This window comes from Amphiura filiformis, chromosome 13 (genome assembly GCF_039555335.1).
Source record: "Amphiura filiformis chromosome 13, Afil_fr2py, whole genome shotgun sequence".
NCBI classification, from domain to species: domain Eukaryota; kingdom Metazoa; phylum Echinodermata; class Ophiuroidea; order Amphilepidida; family Amphiuridae; genus Amphiura; species Amphiura filiformis.
Genome location: NC_092640.1, coordinates 34,537,732 through 34,556,198, shown reverse-complemented (window position 1 = coordinate 34,556,198; position 18,467 = coordinate 34,537,732). Strand labels below are relative to the sequence as shown.

The window sequence follows — 18,467 nt, the reverse complement described above, 5'->3', positions numbered from 1 at the left end:
CAGTTTATTGAGAAATTTCTTGTTGGGAACATATGTTTTCTCTTATCCGACACGAGATTAAACAAATAGACACAACTTAGATAAACGTGTTATAATTTAATACTGCATACTACATGGACATAGTAATTGAAGCGGTGTCGTCTAAGCAAACTGGAATAATTTTTCAAAGTTTATGTTAAAGGAGACTATTTTTTTTATTAAGATGAAGGTAGGATATAATTAATATTTCTGCATATATTTATTCCAATATTTTAGTATAATCACTGCAGTAATTTGTTTTTAAGCTTAACGAATCTACGAAGTTGCAAGAACTGGTCAAAGTTATATTCTCCTTGCTTTACCAAAGTTGAAATTCGTTTAAATTAATTGTCTCGTTGTTTTCGTTGTTTTCCTTGTTCTCTTTTCTGTGTAAATTTTATCTTTCTTTGTTTATTCCTTCTTCGTTTGTTTGTTTCTTTGTTTGCTCCTTTGTTCATGTCTTTAGTTGGTTGCTCGTTTTTTTTTTTCTTTTTTTCTCTTACCATGCGTACGTTCCGCATGTTTGCTTGTTTCTTTATTTCTTTTCATTTGCTTGTTTTTCGTTTGTATGCTTTCGTCCTCTGCATGTATTTTGTGTATTTATTAGTCTTTTTTTTCTTTCTTTTCATTTTGTGTAAACCCAACCGATTAACAGGTTGCTAGCAAAACTCTCAGCATCATAGGTCTCGTTTTGATGACTCTTGCCTCGTTCTCGTCAGCGCTAGCACCATTGTATTCCGTCCAGGGCAGAATTATATCCCGGTATATTGTTAAGATTAAGGTACGGATCCATAACTTCATAATTAATCAAATTAATTATAGTTTGGGTAATTCTGCCACACTTTAAAAGGGATGACAATAGATATTATAGGTCTATTTTGATCACAATATATCATGTCTATATATGCATTAAACAGTTAGCAACCTGGACAACCGATTCTTTAGAAATGCTTAGTCGCGCTAAAAGTCGATCGATACATGTTAAAATCAGCACAATTCAGAGATACACCTTTTTGCTATGAAATTAATTTTCTCGGTCAAATATAAAGCAATATTTTTTTCTTCAGTAATGTCAGTTAAAAACTTGGTGCTTGGATATATATACATTTTTTTACAAATCCTGGTGTTAAAATTAAGCATCAAATTGTGTCTTTTAGTGTGATATTTTTTTATTTTTATAGGCCTTCAGTTCGCCCGCGAGCTTTTTACGGAATTAATTTTTTAGCGTCTCAAACTAACATAGTTTGCTAAAGAAAGATATTTCCCACCTCTGTAAAGCACCTCGTGTGGGTCTATATATTATAGTTTTGTCAGAATTTCCGTTTTTGTTTTACCCTTTTTCCCTTCATGCTCCGAACATGTCTAACTCAGTACTTTTATCTCGAGAGCAACCAGCAGAAATAGTCGATATTTCCTTTGTTGTTTATTCAGGTCAATTTTCCATTGAAAGCAAATTGCCCGACCAGCGATTTGGTAGCCCAAATCCCCAATTGAGTGTTCTGGTTAAACATGATCAGTAGGAGCGCTATAGGCCTGGGAATTTCTTTGCTATATTGAAGTTCTAGCAACACTGTAGCCATGCCGGTATTCCTATTAAACCCAGGGATATCGATCCACAATGCTAGTATTAGCCTTAGATTTCACTCGTTGATTTTGAAAAATGGTCAGCCGGCAGTAAAAATGGTGAAATGAAAACGCAAATTCTGACAAAACTATGATATATCGCTCACGGTGATGTGCGTTAGAAAGTTGGGAAAAATCCTTCATTAGCGAACTATCTTACTTTGAAAAGCTAAAAAAAAAAAAAAAAAAAGGCTCGCGGGCAGAGTTTAAGCCTATCAAAATCGAAAATCTTACACTAAATGACTAAATTTCACGCCTAAGTTTAACACTAGAATTTGAAAAAAATACAGTATCAAGCACTACAATTTTTCCTGACATTTACTGAAAAAATGAAAATGATTGCTTTTCATTTGGCAGAGAAAATTAATTTTACATCGAAAAGGTGTAACTAAAAATTTAGCTCATTTCAACACCAAATTCGATCGTTTGTATTGCCTCATTAAATGACTGAGTGAGCCTTGCATAACAAAAGAATCGGTTGTCCAGGATGCTAACTGTAAACATGGAAATAATTCACTCTGTGTATATCGCTATCTTTGGTGTCCAGAAGATAAGAAAAACATACGAAGTAATAAAAATACGAATGTAAGTATACTTTGTATTCATTTTGATGTCCGTTTTGATGCATATCGTTTGCCAATGTCTACTTCAGTAACCAAGGTAGGACATTCTTGTCCTTATGCTTATTTCAAAAATGTAAAAAGCGGAATTTTTATGAATTTTAGGATGTTCTGGCTCGGCAAATTGCAGAAAAATATTTTTACAAAGTAAAGTTATAAGCGCCGCGTTTATATACGAATATCCAATCCCAATAAATATGTGAGATGTCAATGACAGTAAAATTAAAAAAAAAAAAAAAAAGCTAATTATTGGTCGCTTGCGTCAATCCCGATATTTTTCAAAGTATATTGTTTTGGAACCAAGTAACTATCCACATTAGTTCCTTATTACAGTTTACTGAAAGCAAATATCACAAATATCAGTGTTTTTTCAGTTTTATTTGCGAACAAATCAAACTATATAGGCCTACATAATAGATAGAAAATTTAATCTAACAGTGGGTGAACTATACAGAGCAAGGTTCGACATAAATCGTCACCTAAAATTATTATTTTAAAAATATAAAATGAAATTATTAATATTAATATTAAATTAATGAAAAATATTAAATTAAATTATTATATTAATATACTAATTCCATAATGCATTATAGACGCTATCAGATGGATCAGTTTTAAAGTAAAACTTAACCTGTTCGCGTACCCCACTGCCCGCGTAGACTCACTAAATAATGATAATTGTTTATTTGTTTTACTCAGCATCAGTTAAACAATTACAATAAAAGATTCCATTCAAGAAATATATTCACACTACACAACATAGTTTTTTTTATGATTGGCCCCTTCGCGCCGTTGATGGCGTTTTGTCTCTTCGAACTTCAATCAAGCCAGAATTCGCAAAGCGGAATACTGCTGAAAGCACGGACGATTGTGTAGACTGGCTACACAATTGTCCTCGTTTTCAGTTCTTCGCTTCGTTAGTTCCGGCCTGGTTGGAATTAGCAGAGCCAAAACACTATCAACGGATGGAAGGGCCATATGATAAGAAAACTCTTCAAACATAAATTTCAGAGTGGTTATGGAGTTGATGCTGTCGAACAAGAATTGAAATCATTACCCGAGTACAGGATAGCAGGCTCGCAAATTCGAATCATCAACAAAATACGGTATGTTTTGAAAGCACTTGTTGTGGAAGCAGGATGCGCTGAATTGAAGTTGGTAAGTGAACCGCATATTCTACCTGTTTGGATACTTGTTAATCTGCTACAGAATGACATGAAGCCAACTGTGCGTACTGATTTACTGGACATGAGACTGATTAAAGTATATAAAGGAAGTATTTAGGGTGTGCCTGCGTACTTTTCCTTTTGACAATCAAACTGGGTTTGTCTCTTAGTTTTGAAAGAGCTCCGTACAATTCTCTGTACAGGTAGATGTACATTGTGATGCTGGGCCTTGCAGCACCGCCTTGCATCACAATATTCTATTACGACGCTTTAGTGTTGGGAGAGATGACTTCTAAGTCTCTGCCAACTGGTTTCTGCCATTAGGTTAAGGGATCTGGAATGAGCGTTTTGAGCGTTTCGACAGTATTTTTTGTGGGACATGACAGCACATCAGACATATCGAATTGCATTCTGAATACGAAGAATGTCTTCCTGATATCAAATAATTTACATTTTTGAAATTCACGATATAATACAAATTTTATGACAAATTATTAAAATTTGATATTTTTCACATTTTGATATATAACAGTCCTCGAAGTAAATTTTATAAATCTAATGATATATTCTTAAAGTGTATGTAGCTGGGAGGAAAAGCCGACAATCAATTGAAAATTTTGACCTTTCATATTGAAGATATGGATTTTTTTCCCAAAAAGACCTAATTTTTTGGTGTTTTGGGAAAAAATCTATATCTTCAATAAAAAGTCAAAATTTTCAATTGATCGTCGGCTTATAATCCCACCTACATACACGTACTTTAAGTATAAATCATCAGCTTTATAAAGTTTACTTCGAGTACTGTTAAATATCAAAATAACAATTTTAATCATTTGCCATAAAATGTGTATTACATTGCGAATTTCAAAAATCAAAATTATTTGATATCAGAAGGACATTCTTCGTATTCAGAATGCAATTCGACATGTCTGATGTGCTCTAATGTCCCACAATAAATACTGTCCAAACGTTCATACCCCATCCCTTAAAAGTCCAATAAATTCACATAACAATCGTGCAAATTATGTTAAATTTGCTGTATTAGCAGAGATACAGTACTTATAATAGCGCTGATCATAATAGGCTATGAAGGCATTTCAACAACATCCTTATTTGGAGGGAAAAGGTCGTTGAACTATTACACAGAGGTCAAGTTCAAAATTGTTAGGATTATGTTAAAAACACAAGCAATGTGTTCCTCTGGTCATAAAGATTCAGAAATAGTATAGTTTGACCTATCTACAATGTAAAGTTATTGAGTTCCGAGCAAAAATGTAACAGTGTGACGTCATAGGTGTAATTTTGGCACCACATGGAGCAAAATTGAAACATGCTCCTATTTTGTTAAAAATGTTCACGTATCCTTGTTTACTTTCCGAAATAGCTGCGTCAGTTAGTTGGTGTAGAATACGTGGAAGAAGATGGAATAGTTCGGGCGTTAACATTTGACTCGTGGGGACTGGACAGAATTGACCAGAGGGATTTACCCCTAGATGGGAAATATAACCCGAAAGGTAAGCAGTAGCGGTGGGGGGGTGGCATTTGCCACCCCATATATTTTTCTTGCCCCCCAACTTTTGAGGCCAACCCCCCAAAATTACGTACATTTCCACCTCCCCCCCCCCAAAAAAAAAATCCTGGTGCCGCCTCTTGGAATAAAATGAAGAGGGAAGGAGAGGTAGGGACAAAGAGAGGGGAAGAAAGGGAGAGAGTATAAAGACGGGAAAGTGAGAGCAAAATCAAGGTTCCATCGTCATGTATTAATGCAAGCATTATCACGAGACTTGGTTTTAGGGTTAGGTTTAGGGTTAGGGATATAAAAATGTCGTGAATTAAAATGAAAAATGAAAACAAAAATTATATCATTATTATAAAATAGTAATAAGAATAGTTATTTCGATAATATTAATATTGGATTGTAATCTGAAAAGGTCAAAGTTCATGTGAGTGAAACAAATGAGAACAGGTGGTAGTGTAGACTTTAAAATTTACACTATCATAGAATGGTATTATCAAAATACAAGATAATTGTGCAGGTCTCATCTACTTCAGCTGCATGTGTATATAAGCAATTGTGATAACTTATTGAATCTGGTTCTAATTCTTTAGCATATAAAGCGGGTGGGCAGTATGCTTCGACTACACATAATAAATACGTTTTTATAAATACGCACGTGATCCTCATGCATACAGAAAAGGATAGGAACTCTGTAGATATAGATCATCAAATTTAAGTATTACTTGAATTGCAAAAGTATTACACATGTGGGGATTCCGAATTTGTAATATGTTATCAAAAACAACATTTTGAAAGTATTTTAACGACGGAAAAATATTCAAGGACGGAAACGTTTACAATATAATCACAAAGTTGAACAAAATAGACACTTTTGCTGCACAGTACTACAGTAGTCTCATGTTGTTCCGCCTTTGCATTCAAATGTATAGGAAGACCATTCGCTATGTAGAAGATCACGTCGAGACTAACTGTCGCGGAGGCGGTCACGTGCGTATTTATAAAAACACGTATCTGAAAGTTCTTTATTTCTAATTTATCGTGATTTTCGCATAGTGACGAATACTAAATTACTATAAACCATCACTGCAATGGGCTATTCCATTTGAAATCTACCATACCCATGTAGAAGATACAAGAAAAGCCTTCTACAGAGGGAGTATGTTTAGGAAATTGGCTTAGGGATAATTATTTATTTTAAAACCAACACTCTCCCTGTATATGTAGGGAGGGCGAGTTAGCGCAGCGGTAATTCCGTCGCTTTGCACCACTGAGGTCCCGGGTTCAAGCCCCGACGCGGCCCAAAGACTCATGTGCACTTGGTTTATCCTGATTATATGTTCGCTCTCGCAGGTTTTCTCCGGGATCTCCGGTTTCCTCCTGTATCGCAAAAATCGGTGATTAGTTGTTTGGTTATCAAAAACTTCCTTCACCCAATGGAATTTGGGGAGCTGCACAGATAATTGGTGGATGTTACAATCTAAATGCGGATAGGTGTGCGCCGTTCGGCAGCAACCTAGTTGATGCGATATGATTGTGATGATTCACCATTGCAGCAAAATTACAGCGCTTTGAGTCCTCTAAGATGTGGAGAAAGGCGCTTTATACATCCAAAATTTATTTTATTTATTATTATATATGGCTTTACCTAAATTTTCCACGCTCTAGTGAGTATTTTAAATCTAAGTTACCATTTGCCTATTCTATTTGAAACCCATACTCCCTTTGTGGAAGACTTAAGCTTAATCTTCTACAGCGGGAGTGTAGATTTCAAATTAATGGAATAACCCAATCCGTGAAGTGCCTTATCCCGATTTGACCGACCCTACGTGGCAATGTATGTATGTACCAGAGAGCCGGATGCGATTTACGACATATTTTACGTGGCAAAAACAGCGTTGTATGTACCAGAGAGCCGGATGTGATATACGCCATATTGTACGTCGCCAGTGGATTAACGCGTAAAGGAACACTACCACATTCATTCATTCATTCATTCATTTATTTTTTCACTCATCAAATAGTAAATATACATAGGATACATACAAAATCATAATACAAGTGAGAGTGAAGGAATTACAGGAAAGGCCAAGAAGAGGCCTGAAAGTCTGTGATCCCTTGATTGGTTAATTCATCATTAGACATGGCAGCAGATTGTCATTTCAATGAAGAAGCAACAGTAAGCTGTCATATCTTGATATGAATTAACCTAAATACATGAAAAATAACAGTAAACAATAGTAAATAAGAAAATGCACAACAATAAGTAATATAAAATATAAATATCCAATGTGGTCACATAAATCAGATACAATAGGAATTAACAGTAACTTTGCATGAGATGTTTTTTAAATACATGGCGGAATTGATTAATCGATGATGAACTTTTAATACTGTTATCAACATTATTCCATAACTTAGTAGCTGCATATTTAATAGATTTTCCACAGAAAGCTCTTTTGATAAATGGAAGCCTCAGACGATCTTTATATCTGGTATTCAAGTCATGGATCTTAGACTGTTTTACAAATAAATCATCAAAAACACTCGGTAAAAGTCCATTATCATGTTTGTACATAAATAAACCAAGTTCAAATGTATACATATCCCTGACACTTAAAGTATTATACCTAATCAGTAAGGGATTTGTGCTACTTCTATAATCACTTGCACTTATAATACGAAGTGCCCTCTTTTGAATTTTAAAAAGATCATTTATGTATGATGAACATGCACATCCCCAAGCTAAGATACCATAATTGATATACGGTAATATCAAAGAGCAATACAATGTATATAACGCCTCATGTGGGAGGAAGTTTTTTAATTTATTAATGATACCGACATTTCTTGAACATGTTTTTACAATATTATCAATATGTTCTTTCCAAGTGATATTCTGGTCAATTTGTAGACCTAGAAACTTAGTGTTTGGCACTTTTTCAAGCGGTGTTCTTGAGTGCCTGTCAGAGTCAAGATTGTACTCAGGTTTTGTGTTCTTCTTGGTACCGAGTAACATATAATTCGTTTTTTAGCATTGACAGATAATTTATTTACCTGGAACCATCTATTCACATTAATAAGCTCTTTGTTGAAGACCTCCTCAATAACATTAAACTGATTGTGAGAGTAAAATAAATTGGTGTCATCAGCAAATGAAATCACATCAAGTGACTCAGTAATTAAGTGAATATCGTTAACATATATAATGAAAAGCAGTGGACCCAGTATTGAACCTTGAGGCACACCGCAAGTAAGATTTTGCTGTTGAGATGGAACACCATTATAATAAACATATTGTTTTCTATTACTCAAATAATCTTCAAACCATCTGTGTGTAATACCTCTAAAACCATAGTGATAGAGTTTATCAAGCAATATTGTATGGTCTATAGTATCAAATGCTTTTGATAAATCTAAAAAACACACCTGCTGTAAAATTGTCATTGTCAACAGCTTCAGTAATTTTGTTAACCAAGTCAATCACTGCCATATATGTGCTGTGGTTTTTTCTAAAACCATACTGACGTTTATATAAAATGCGATGGTGATCTAAATATGACATGCATCTGTTAAATACAAGCCGTTCCAGACTCTTTGAGAAAATTGGTAAAACAGATACTGGGCGATAATTTGAAAACAAATCATTATCATCCTTCTTATACAGTGGAATTACCTTCGCTACTTTAAAACTGTCAGGTATTTTACCAGTACAAATAGACTCGTTAATAATTATCTGAAGTGGTTTTACTATCATTGGAGCAACTTTTTTTATTATAAATGAACCAAGTCCATCATACCCTGGACTTTTGTTGGAGTCCAATCCATTGATTATTTTTAGGATTTCTTGCTCAGTGATAGGTGTAAAAAACATGCTGTTGTTATGACTGATCTTACTCTTTGACAGATAATGCGAATAATCAATACTTGGAATACATTCAATTGATGAAGCCAAATTTGGACCTATGTTAACAAAGTAATTATTGAAGCCATTTGCAATGTCATTTGGATCTGTGTATACTTTATCATTATCACGAAATTTGGTGGTGAAGTTTGAACTTTTGTTTTTATTCAGTATATTTTTAAGTATTTTCCAGGTGTTCCTCATATTGTTTCTGTATTTATTTGGTTTATTTGTAAAGTAACTTTTTTTGGCTTTCCTGAGGAGTGAGTTTAATTTATTTCTGTATATTTTATACCGATCTTGCTTGGCAGTTGTACGATGTTTCAAAAAAGATTTATACAATTTATTTTTATGGTTAATTGATTTTAAGAGTCCTTTTGTTATCCATGGAGAATGTGGTTCTTGATTATTTTTACGATTTTTTTATTACGATTTTTTTATTAGGTACGCATTCATCATACAAGTCATTGAATTTAGATATGAAATTAGTATACATTGTATCCACCTCTTCAGTTAGAACGTCATTCCAATTAACTAATGAAAGTCTTTTTAATAACAAATTTATATTATCATCCGTAACTTGTCTTTTATATTCAGTTTGAGTTTTACTAGGTGTAGCATTATTTCCATCTATTTTTATATTAGTGTTAGTAAAAATGGGAAAATGATCACTGATATCTACTACAAAGATTCCAGATTGGTGATTGGCACAACAATTATTCGTAATAATATTGTCAATAATAGTTGCAGATGTTCTGGTAATACGAGTCGGTTTATCAATTGTTGGGTAAAAACCATAAGAATAGATTGTACTCAAGTAATCACTAATATGTTTATTGCTCTTTTCTTTAAGCAAATCAATATTATAATCACCCAAGAAATAGCTGATTTTGTTCTCAGCTGAGCTGAGTTTGTTTAGAACATAATCAAACTCAGAGTTAATAAAAATTCCTTTAAAAAAGGAATGGGGCGCCCAATGTGAGCTTGAACGTGATATGGTGAATTCCATGGCATGGTGTTTAGATTTGATATTATAATGATTTTTTCTAGGGAAGAGTAGAAGATGATCAAATGCAAATGTGTTTGATTGGGGAAGGTGTATCACAGGGCCGTTTTGGATGAAATAAATTGAATTGGAATGAAGCTGTCGTGTCAATTTGCGATTATGTGGGGTGGGGAGTTCTGTTTTTGGGGCATATTGTAGTGATGATATTGCTTTGGATATTGAATATTGTTGAATTTCGTTATGCATGGGGGTATATGATGGATAGTATAGAAGACACAAGTAAGTAAGCTCCCCCTGGCAAAATATTGGGGGGGGGGGGTTATCCCCCACCCTGGATCTACGCCTATGTTGACCAAAAGAAGAGTTTTTATGAATGTATAACGTCTGTGATACATATACATCATCTACTTGCTAATACACTGAAAATCTAATAGAGATGAAGGATAAAAAACAATTACAGAACATTCATTCTTCATAAAAGTAGCTATGGGTATACAATGTTTACAAGATAAGAACGTTAATGTTTTGTACATGAACGTAACGTCTTTAAATACATAGTTGTTAACACACTGAAAATCTGACTAGAGATTTACAATTTGATGATATCCAAAAGAATACTTAGCATTGAAGAATTTAAAACATTTACAGAACTTTCATTTGTTACCATACACGTAGCAACAAATTGAAAATACAAACGTAACGTTTTGTTCATAAACGTAACATCCTCGACACATCTAGGATCCGCATAATTTGTTGATTAATGTCATAAACAGTCACAAAAGATTTATGGCCTTATCATTTTAAGGGGGACCCGATATTGCATTTGGAAGAACCAGGCTTTTCAATAACTATCAAAACTGCTGGGTACCAAACTTTTTGATACGGCTTGTACATGTTGTATAGTAATTTCAATTACACCATGCAGATAGATAAGACCTTGGAAAGATAAGCATGTTAATTGTTATGTCACTATCACTATCTTGATCTTGATAAGATGCCTACTCATACACTGTACCCTGCTGCCTGCTTATTAAACAAGGACAACTATTCAACTTACATGTGTACATTCATTGAATGACTTTGAAACTTTGGGTACTAAAACTCATACTCTGCAAGTTAGGTCAACTTTTGCACTATGATTGTTTATATGAGGTTATTGGACTATGCCATTGAGATTAGGCTATTGTGGTCCATATAGTGTTGGTCACCGTCTATCGGGTTCTAAGAGGCGGTAAACTGGTTTAAGCCCGTACAAAGGTCACGGGTTATTTGGTGTTTTTATAAGTCCATTAATTGTGTATTTTAAACAAAGAATATACGCACAAGATTTTATCCCATGCATATCAGAAAACAATAATAAAATAAAATCCAAGCAAATTGTGGTTTTATTTCTGAGCTGGGCATAATTTTAGCAAAACAATTGCGAAGTAAATCTAGCAAGACCGAAATTAGAAGCTTTTTGCAAAGTCAAGCCTAATAATGGGGCCGCCGCCGTAGCGGGCGCCCCAAAAAGCTCAATACTATTTCCTGATGTTGGTGGTCTATAGATTACTCCCACAATGATGTTCTTACTCTTTTCATTGTCAATTTCAACAAAGAATGATTCAAATGATGATGAATGAATTTCATTTAAATCAGATCTGATCTTATATTTGATATCATTACTCACATACATACCTACACCTCCTTTGCGCATACCTTCTCTGTTTTTATAAACAAATTGATAACCAGGAAGCTTATAGTATTCAGGTGGGGTACATTTAAAGTATGTTTCAGTCACAGCAATTATTGAGAAACGATGTTTACATACTTGCAATAGTGATTTCAATTCATCAACATTTTTGTTCATGCTATTGATGTTCAACTGGAACATTGATAAACCATTATTAACCAAGTTGTTATTTTCATTTGTGTTAAAGCTGTCAGATGTAAAGTACTTACAAACATAATCTATATCACAACTAGCCGCATTAAAATCATCATCTTGACGAAGTGGATTAAAGCAGAGGTGATCAAAACTATTAGTGATATCAATATCCACTTGATCATGTTCACCAATTGAATCAAAGCCTTGAATAGCATTATTGAAGTCATCATCATTATTGAAATGATTGAATGGGAAGCTTGCTCGAATGATACATTCCTACAATTCCAATTATTTGAAGCAAAGCCTTGGCTACCACTTCTTATACATACATCATGCGCAAAGCAGTTACATATTATACAAGAAAAACTCACATCATTTATATTAACACAGTTGGAACAAATAATACAAGAATTGTGTGCACTTGTCAAAAAAAAAAAAAATATACAGATACTATTGTTTCACCAAAAATGTTACAAAAAAAATAAAAACACCAATCAATATTAAAGTACAACAAAAAGTAAATTTTGTGGAGACATCTTTTTTGTCTCCGACAAGCAAATTATAATTTAAACAATAATAATTAACCAAGAATGAATTAAAACAGTATGGTAACTCAATATGGGTATAGTAAGTATCAGGAAATTAAATAAGTAACAACAAAATTAAAAAAAAAAAAATGATAAACAGAGAGCAATTGATTTCAGTTGTAAAGAGGCCATTCAAAATCCAATCCAGGTCACTGAGTTATAAAGTTAAAATGATGTTTTTCAGACTTCAGATAATAATAACATAAAGGCCTATATAACACGTGCCATATTAGATTATCTTCAGCTCAGATGACAAAAGCAAAACAAGATATCCAATTATAGAATGAACTAATTATGAGCTTATTACACAAGACACCAGTAGCATTGGATTAAGTTATATTGACAAATAACGACTTTGGTATGTGTATTGATGGTAATTACATATCATATTGCAAAACAAAATATAATTCAGATTAAAACAACATTTTGTAAGGTAAGTATGCATGTTAAATGAAAATACACAATATACTTAGCAATATGCAAACAGCATAAAAAAAAAAGAAGTGAGGGGAAGGGAATATGAGATTGCAGCACTGTACTCCAAAGGTTAAAATTAGGATGCAAAACCAAAAGGAGATGATAATGGGATCATAACCAAAGTGAACTACTTTGTAGCACAGTGAAGCAAAATGTTTCCACGGAATGACAACTATGTTTTGATATTAAAATGATTAATATACATCATTATATCATAATCTGATTTATAGGCACTGGTTCCGGCAGCAATATTTACATCGTAGACACTGGTATTAACCCAACACATGAAGATGTGGCTGGAAGAGCATCTACAGCATATAACTACGGAGAAGGAGACGTATGTATTAAGAATACCTAGAATTATACCGTAAAGATTCGCATAATGGCGCATATGGGCTCCTTTGTCTTGGGGGTAAATTTCATGTACAAATAGAGGGCCCCATCCTCTGAAAATCCCAATAAGAATTTCGGGTGCGTGCCCTTATATTTGCTGGTGGGATTTTTACGGGAAGGCTCTTTTAGTTTGTGTCTAACATTCCAATTATATCAAGCTATAATGCTATCAGTATATTTAAAACGAAGATAACGGAAGCTTAAATCCAGTCGATTCATAGAAACTATTTGCGTCTGCTTCTGCTTTAGTACACCTCAACGCTATAATTGTAACCAGATGAGGAGGGTCGAGTAACATCAGTGTGGACAATGGTGGAGTAAAATTAGTCAGTCACATTCAAGGTTGTTTTTATATCTCTTGAGATACATAATTCTATTTAATTTTAAATTACAAACAATAGTAACATGCATTTAATATTATAAGATATCAAGATTAATATTTCTTAAACAAAGTAATCTAATAGTCGTTACAGAAAAAGAAATGTGCAAATTTGGCGAATTTATACACAATACACGATGGTCCTGTTCGCTATCACTGATCACCATAAATCACGACACGCTCAGATAAATCTCGTAGTCGAAGCACTCGATAGCAGTGTACGATCCCTGGCGTATAATCAGCAATTTCTTTGGGTTTAAACTGCATGACCCGCACAGAAAATCTTTAAGAGCCTGGTAATCATGGTAAAAAATACTGCACGATAATAAACGTGGAATGCTGGTTATTCGGTATTCTTGAGTACAGCATTCAATGTTTAAAATGCCTTTTTTTCGTATTCTTTCAGGGTACAGATTGCAATGGACACGGGTCTCATTGTTCAGGCACAGCTGCAGGAACATCCTTTGGAGTCGCCACTGAAGCCAAACTTTATGGTGTTAGAGTTTTGGATTGCTTTGGGATGGGATCCTCGTCAAATGTTATCAGAGGTATAATTGAAGACCGAATTAAAAAGACTAGTTTGCGCCTGACGTCAGGGCAAATGCGCGACGTGATTGGTTGCAGACCTGCGCAGTACGGCATTTTAGGTCTGGTTAACAGGACGTCATTCGCAAACTTAGTCTTTTATATAATTCGGTCTTCAATTAGAGTGTCGGGCAAAATTGTCTGCCCTTTGTCAAACCAGTCAACTAAGCGACCTTGGTTGTAGCCTTCAAGCAACAACCAGCACAATTTGCAAAACCAGAATAATCTAAATGTCACTAAAAACCAGGTTCGGTTATTTTTGGAAACATGCATTGAAGTGGTAATAATACGGGCAAATGGTATATTTTATATTTTACATATTAAATGTTTTTCGTGCAAATGAGGTTGTTGAATTCAGAAACCATGGTTAACATATAAATACTTACAGAACGAGTTATTTGCAATGCTTTATTACTCGCATATAGATATATACGTAGTATACTTTTTTGCTTATTTGGTAGCGAATTTAGGTAAATGTTCTGTGTCTAAAATCTGGAAATATCCAAAATAACACAAATGGGATGATTTCATTGCATCATATAGAAAAACCATGTTGATACGTGGTGTCAATGTCAATGTAAAGGAAGGAGCTGTTATTAGAATTGGGATTTTCCAATTTACTGGTGCTCCTGAGGCAATAAGCAAGGTATTTCCGTGTCATTGTATGAAAGTGTTGTATGGGATTTAATGTGATTACAGCTATGTGGCTTTAAAGAAGGGTACCTGCGAAGTGATTTCTTTACGCCAAAAGGGGTAGTCTTGTTTATGAAACAACACGTATATGTCAACGTAGGTGTCATCTGTGCAAAGATTTTGTACGAAAAGGACATAATTTGTGTGTTCACGTTCAAGTCAACAGTGGACTTTGCTGGGCAAGTTTGAAACAGCATATACTTTAGAGAGTCGTCCGGAACTTTGAGTGCATGCAACAGACCTTTGTATCAAGAACAAGAAGCTGCTATTTAATCTTTTGTAATAAGATCTGTAATCATTGTATGACTTATTACGTACGCGCATTGCCCATACATACTTTACTTAGAAATAAACAAGTTTTGTTAACATTAAAGTGAACTTGGTAATAGGTGTTAACTTTGTAACTCATTGCAATAATATCGTTATGAATTCGGCAGGCGGCCGAATCCGGCTTTTGGTAAATTCATTTTACGCATGCATAACATTTGAATTAGAGAACAAGGAATCGATGATGTACATAATAGAGGGCAGCATATCAATTTTGTAACGGAGATCAGATGATAACAGCATAATAAGTAATCAAAAGAGGGAGACATACAGGGTTAGCTAACGGTGTATCGCAGTGCGGTCAACGACGATAACCGTTAAAAAATCGATATGCTGCCCTCTATAGATAAAGCATAGATCCCTAAAAATTGTTCTCTAATTCAAAAATAATGCATGCGTAAAATGAATTTACCAAAAGCCGATTCTGGATTCGACCGTCTGCCGAATTCATAACTGCTTTAGAATAAAAACCTTTGTCACGTGGGAGGCAAACTCCATTAAAGCCTCCTTTAATTTTTTAATGAAATATCGGCAAGACTTAAGAACAACTGCCGTTTTATTTTACAACTTCAAAGAACACAAAATGAATCTTCGCATTACTTTGTGTTTTCTTTTACAGGATTAGATTGGGTTGCAGTAAACGCAACCAGACCAGCCATAGCCTCTATCTCTCTCGGTGGTGGCGCTTCGGAATCCCTTGATGAAGCAGTTAGAAACTTGATTCAAGCTGGAGTAACAACAACAACTGCGGCAGGTGGAAGCAACACTGACGCTTGTTTGTTTTCTCCGGGAAGAGTGACTGAGGTAGGTTTCTTACAAAACTTTTCACACACACTATTTCAAGACCTGCTTAAGGGAAGGGGTATGAACGTTTGGACAGTATTTATTGTGGGACATTAGAGCACATCAGACATATCGAATTGCATTCTGAATACGAAGAATGTCCTGATGATATCAAATAATTTTGAATTTTTGAAATTCACAATGTAATACACATTTTATGGCAAATCATTAAAATTAATATTTTTGATATCTAACAGTACTTGAAGTATACTTTATAAATCTGATGATTTATACTTAAAGTGTATGTAGGTTGGATGAAAAGCCGACGATCAATTGAAAATTTTGACCTTTCGTATTGAAGATATGGATTAGGGCTTTTTGGGAAAAAATCCATATCTTCAATATGAAAGGTCAAAATTTTCAATTGATCATCGGCTTTTCCTCCCAGCTACATACACTTTAAGAATATATCATTAGATTTATAAAATTTACTTCGAGGACTGATATATATCAAAAAGGTGAAAAATATCAAATTTTAATAATTTGTTATAAAATTTGTATTATATCGTGATTTTCAAAAATGAAAATTATTTGATATCAGAAAGACATGCTTCGTATTCAGAATGCAATTCGATACGTCTGAGGTGCTCTCATGTCCCCTAAAAATACTGTCGAAACGCTCAAAACGCTCATTCCAGATCCCTTAATGCCAGAGAACTTTGCCATTTTTGGAAGACAATGTAGAGGAAATATTCAACTATTTTGGCCACTAGTAGTCTTGAAGACTATTACAAGGGACCACTGGTACCTAGAGAAATGTAGTGGTGCAGGTATCAACACTTGGGATGCCCCCTTATCTTTACGAAGGGTTGTGCAATTTGAACCTGTACAGGGATAATTCTTCTGCACAAGGGGTTCACTGGTTCACGAATCACGAGACGCCACTTCACACACTACTTATCCTGTACCATGTGTTCAGCAGTGCGTGCAGTGAGAAGACATTCTGTAGTTATTCCGTACTGCTAGCTTCAGTAACTGATCGTAAATGCAGGTTTTCAATCTTGTAGGAACATAGTGAGATAGGCAAATGAATTTTTGAATCAAGGTCATCCCTTTGTTCCTTTCCATTCAGGAGAGTTCTGGCTGCACTGAGGGGGGGGCTGTGGTTTCAAGGGATCGACGCTTGATGATATTCTATAAAGAATTCACCTCTCATCATAACCATTAGGCGGTAAAAAATTTGATTCTAAATCTTTTTACTAATAAATAATATTTTACCCTCTTTTCAGACCATCACAGTATCAGCGACAGATGAATCTGATATGAGGTCACTGTCGTCCAATTACGGTAAATGTGTTGACATCTTCGCCCCTGGTGTAGGTATACGTAGCATAGCATATGATACTAATGATGGTATCAGCGTCATGAGTGGAACGTCTATGGCGTGTGCTCATACTGCAGGTGAGAAAACTTTCTAGATTCTCATTTACATCTGCATCCATCTTAAAAAGTTCACAATTACTTTCATTCTCTTCTTTTGACTTAACCATCCAGTTCACTATGGTACACTGTGTAAACGAGCTATTGAAAATTCCACATTATTATCCCCCTGTTACGAGTAATTTTCATGGTTTGAGGTTGCAAAATGTGGGAATGGAAAATCAACCCCTGTCCGTTGGGTAATCACGAACGCGGCCATTTTGTTTTATAGGCCATAAGTCCCCAGGGGAATATGTTTTGTCAATAAACACTTTGTAGATCTATATTCGTACTTTGTGGTTGTATTTTACAAGTTGCAATTCATCATGTTTGTCTGTTGTATTTAGAAGCCCAAGAGAAAGGGTGTTCGCCAATACCCAACTTTCACCTACATGTAACATTGTCAGGTCTAAAATTGTCTTGCATGTCCTTTCCCGAACCTTTTAGGCTCTTCGTAGAACCACTTAAATTTTACGTACAGGATAGCTCGGGAACCTTGTAAGGTTTTACGTATTTTGTATCGCGTCTGACGTCATCTGTCGTGATGATGACTTGCTGAACGCGGTGGTATAACCGGGCGTCTTATTGTTAATTTTGCACCTCCAAACATACAAACCATCTCAAAAGTTAGGTCTTTACAGTAGGAAACTTTCTTTCACGAAGGCACCATGTCAACAATGCCTAGAAAAGTTGCTTTTTGTCTTGTAAAAGTACTGTGTAATAAATCTGCCTTCCTTTTAAGCGCTATTAACCTGTGTAAACCAGCCAAGGATCGTAATTGACAGTAACATGAGACGCGATATAATCTTTCATTATGGTTCATTATATAATACTTGTCTCGTATGCTTCTATGGTTACAGGTGCAGCAGCTATAGAACTTGGCCTGGACTCAGCGCTAGAACCAAGTGCTGTTAAGCATAATGTCGTGAGCAACGGAACCAGTGGACGGTTAGATTTACAAGGTGCTACTCAAGATACACCGAATTTGCTTTTATATGTTGGACCTGTTGCATCTTAGAAAAATGCAAAACCGAGATATAGACT

General features: G+C 34.8%; 1 protein-coding gene across 1 annotated transcript; it reads left to right on the top strand.

Annotated features, from left to right (window-relative positions):
* The first annotated feature begins 202 nt into the window (after positions 1-202).
* LOC140168719 (aqualysin-1-like) lies at positions 203-18,441 on the top strand. The gene is made up of 9 exons (XM_072192129.1): positions 203-208; positions 674-799; positions 3,273-3,419; positions 4,812-4,941; positions 13,015-13,121; positions 13,963-14,104; positions 15,781-15,965; positions 17,234-17,405; positions 18,284-18,441. Exons 1-9 carry the CDS (start codon positions 203-205, stop codon positions 18,439-18,441), a joined length of 1,173 nt encoding a protein of 390 aa, XP_072048230.1.
* Positions 18,442-18,467: the final 26 nt, after the last annotated feature.

Bases quoted from the DNA above. Each gene is read 5' to 3' on its own strand.
- LOC140168719 (XM_072192129.1), top strand. The intron at 3,420-4,811 runs GTAAGTGAACCG...TTTCCGAAATAG, and splicing joins GATGCGCTGAATTGAAGTTG to CTGCGTCAGTTAGTTGGTGT. The intron at 15,966-17,233 runs GTAGGTTTCTTA...CCCTCTTTTCAG, and splicing joins CTCCGGGAAGAGTGACTGAG to ACCATCACAGTATCAGCGAC.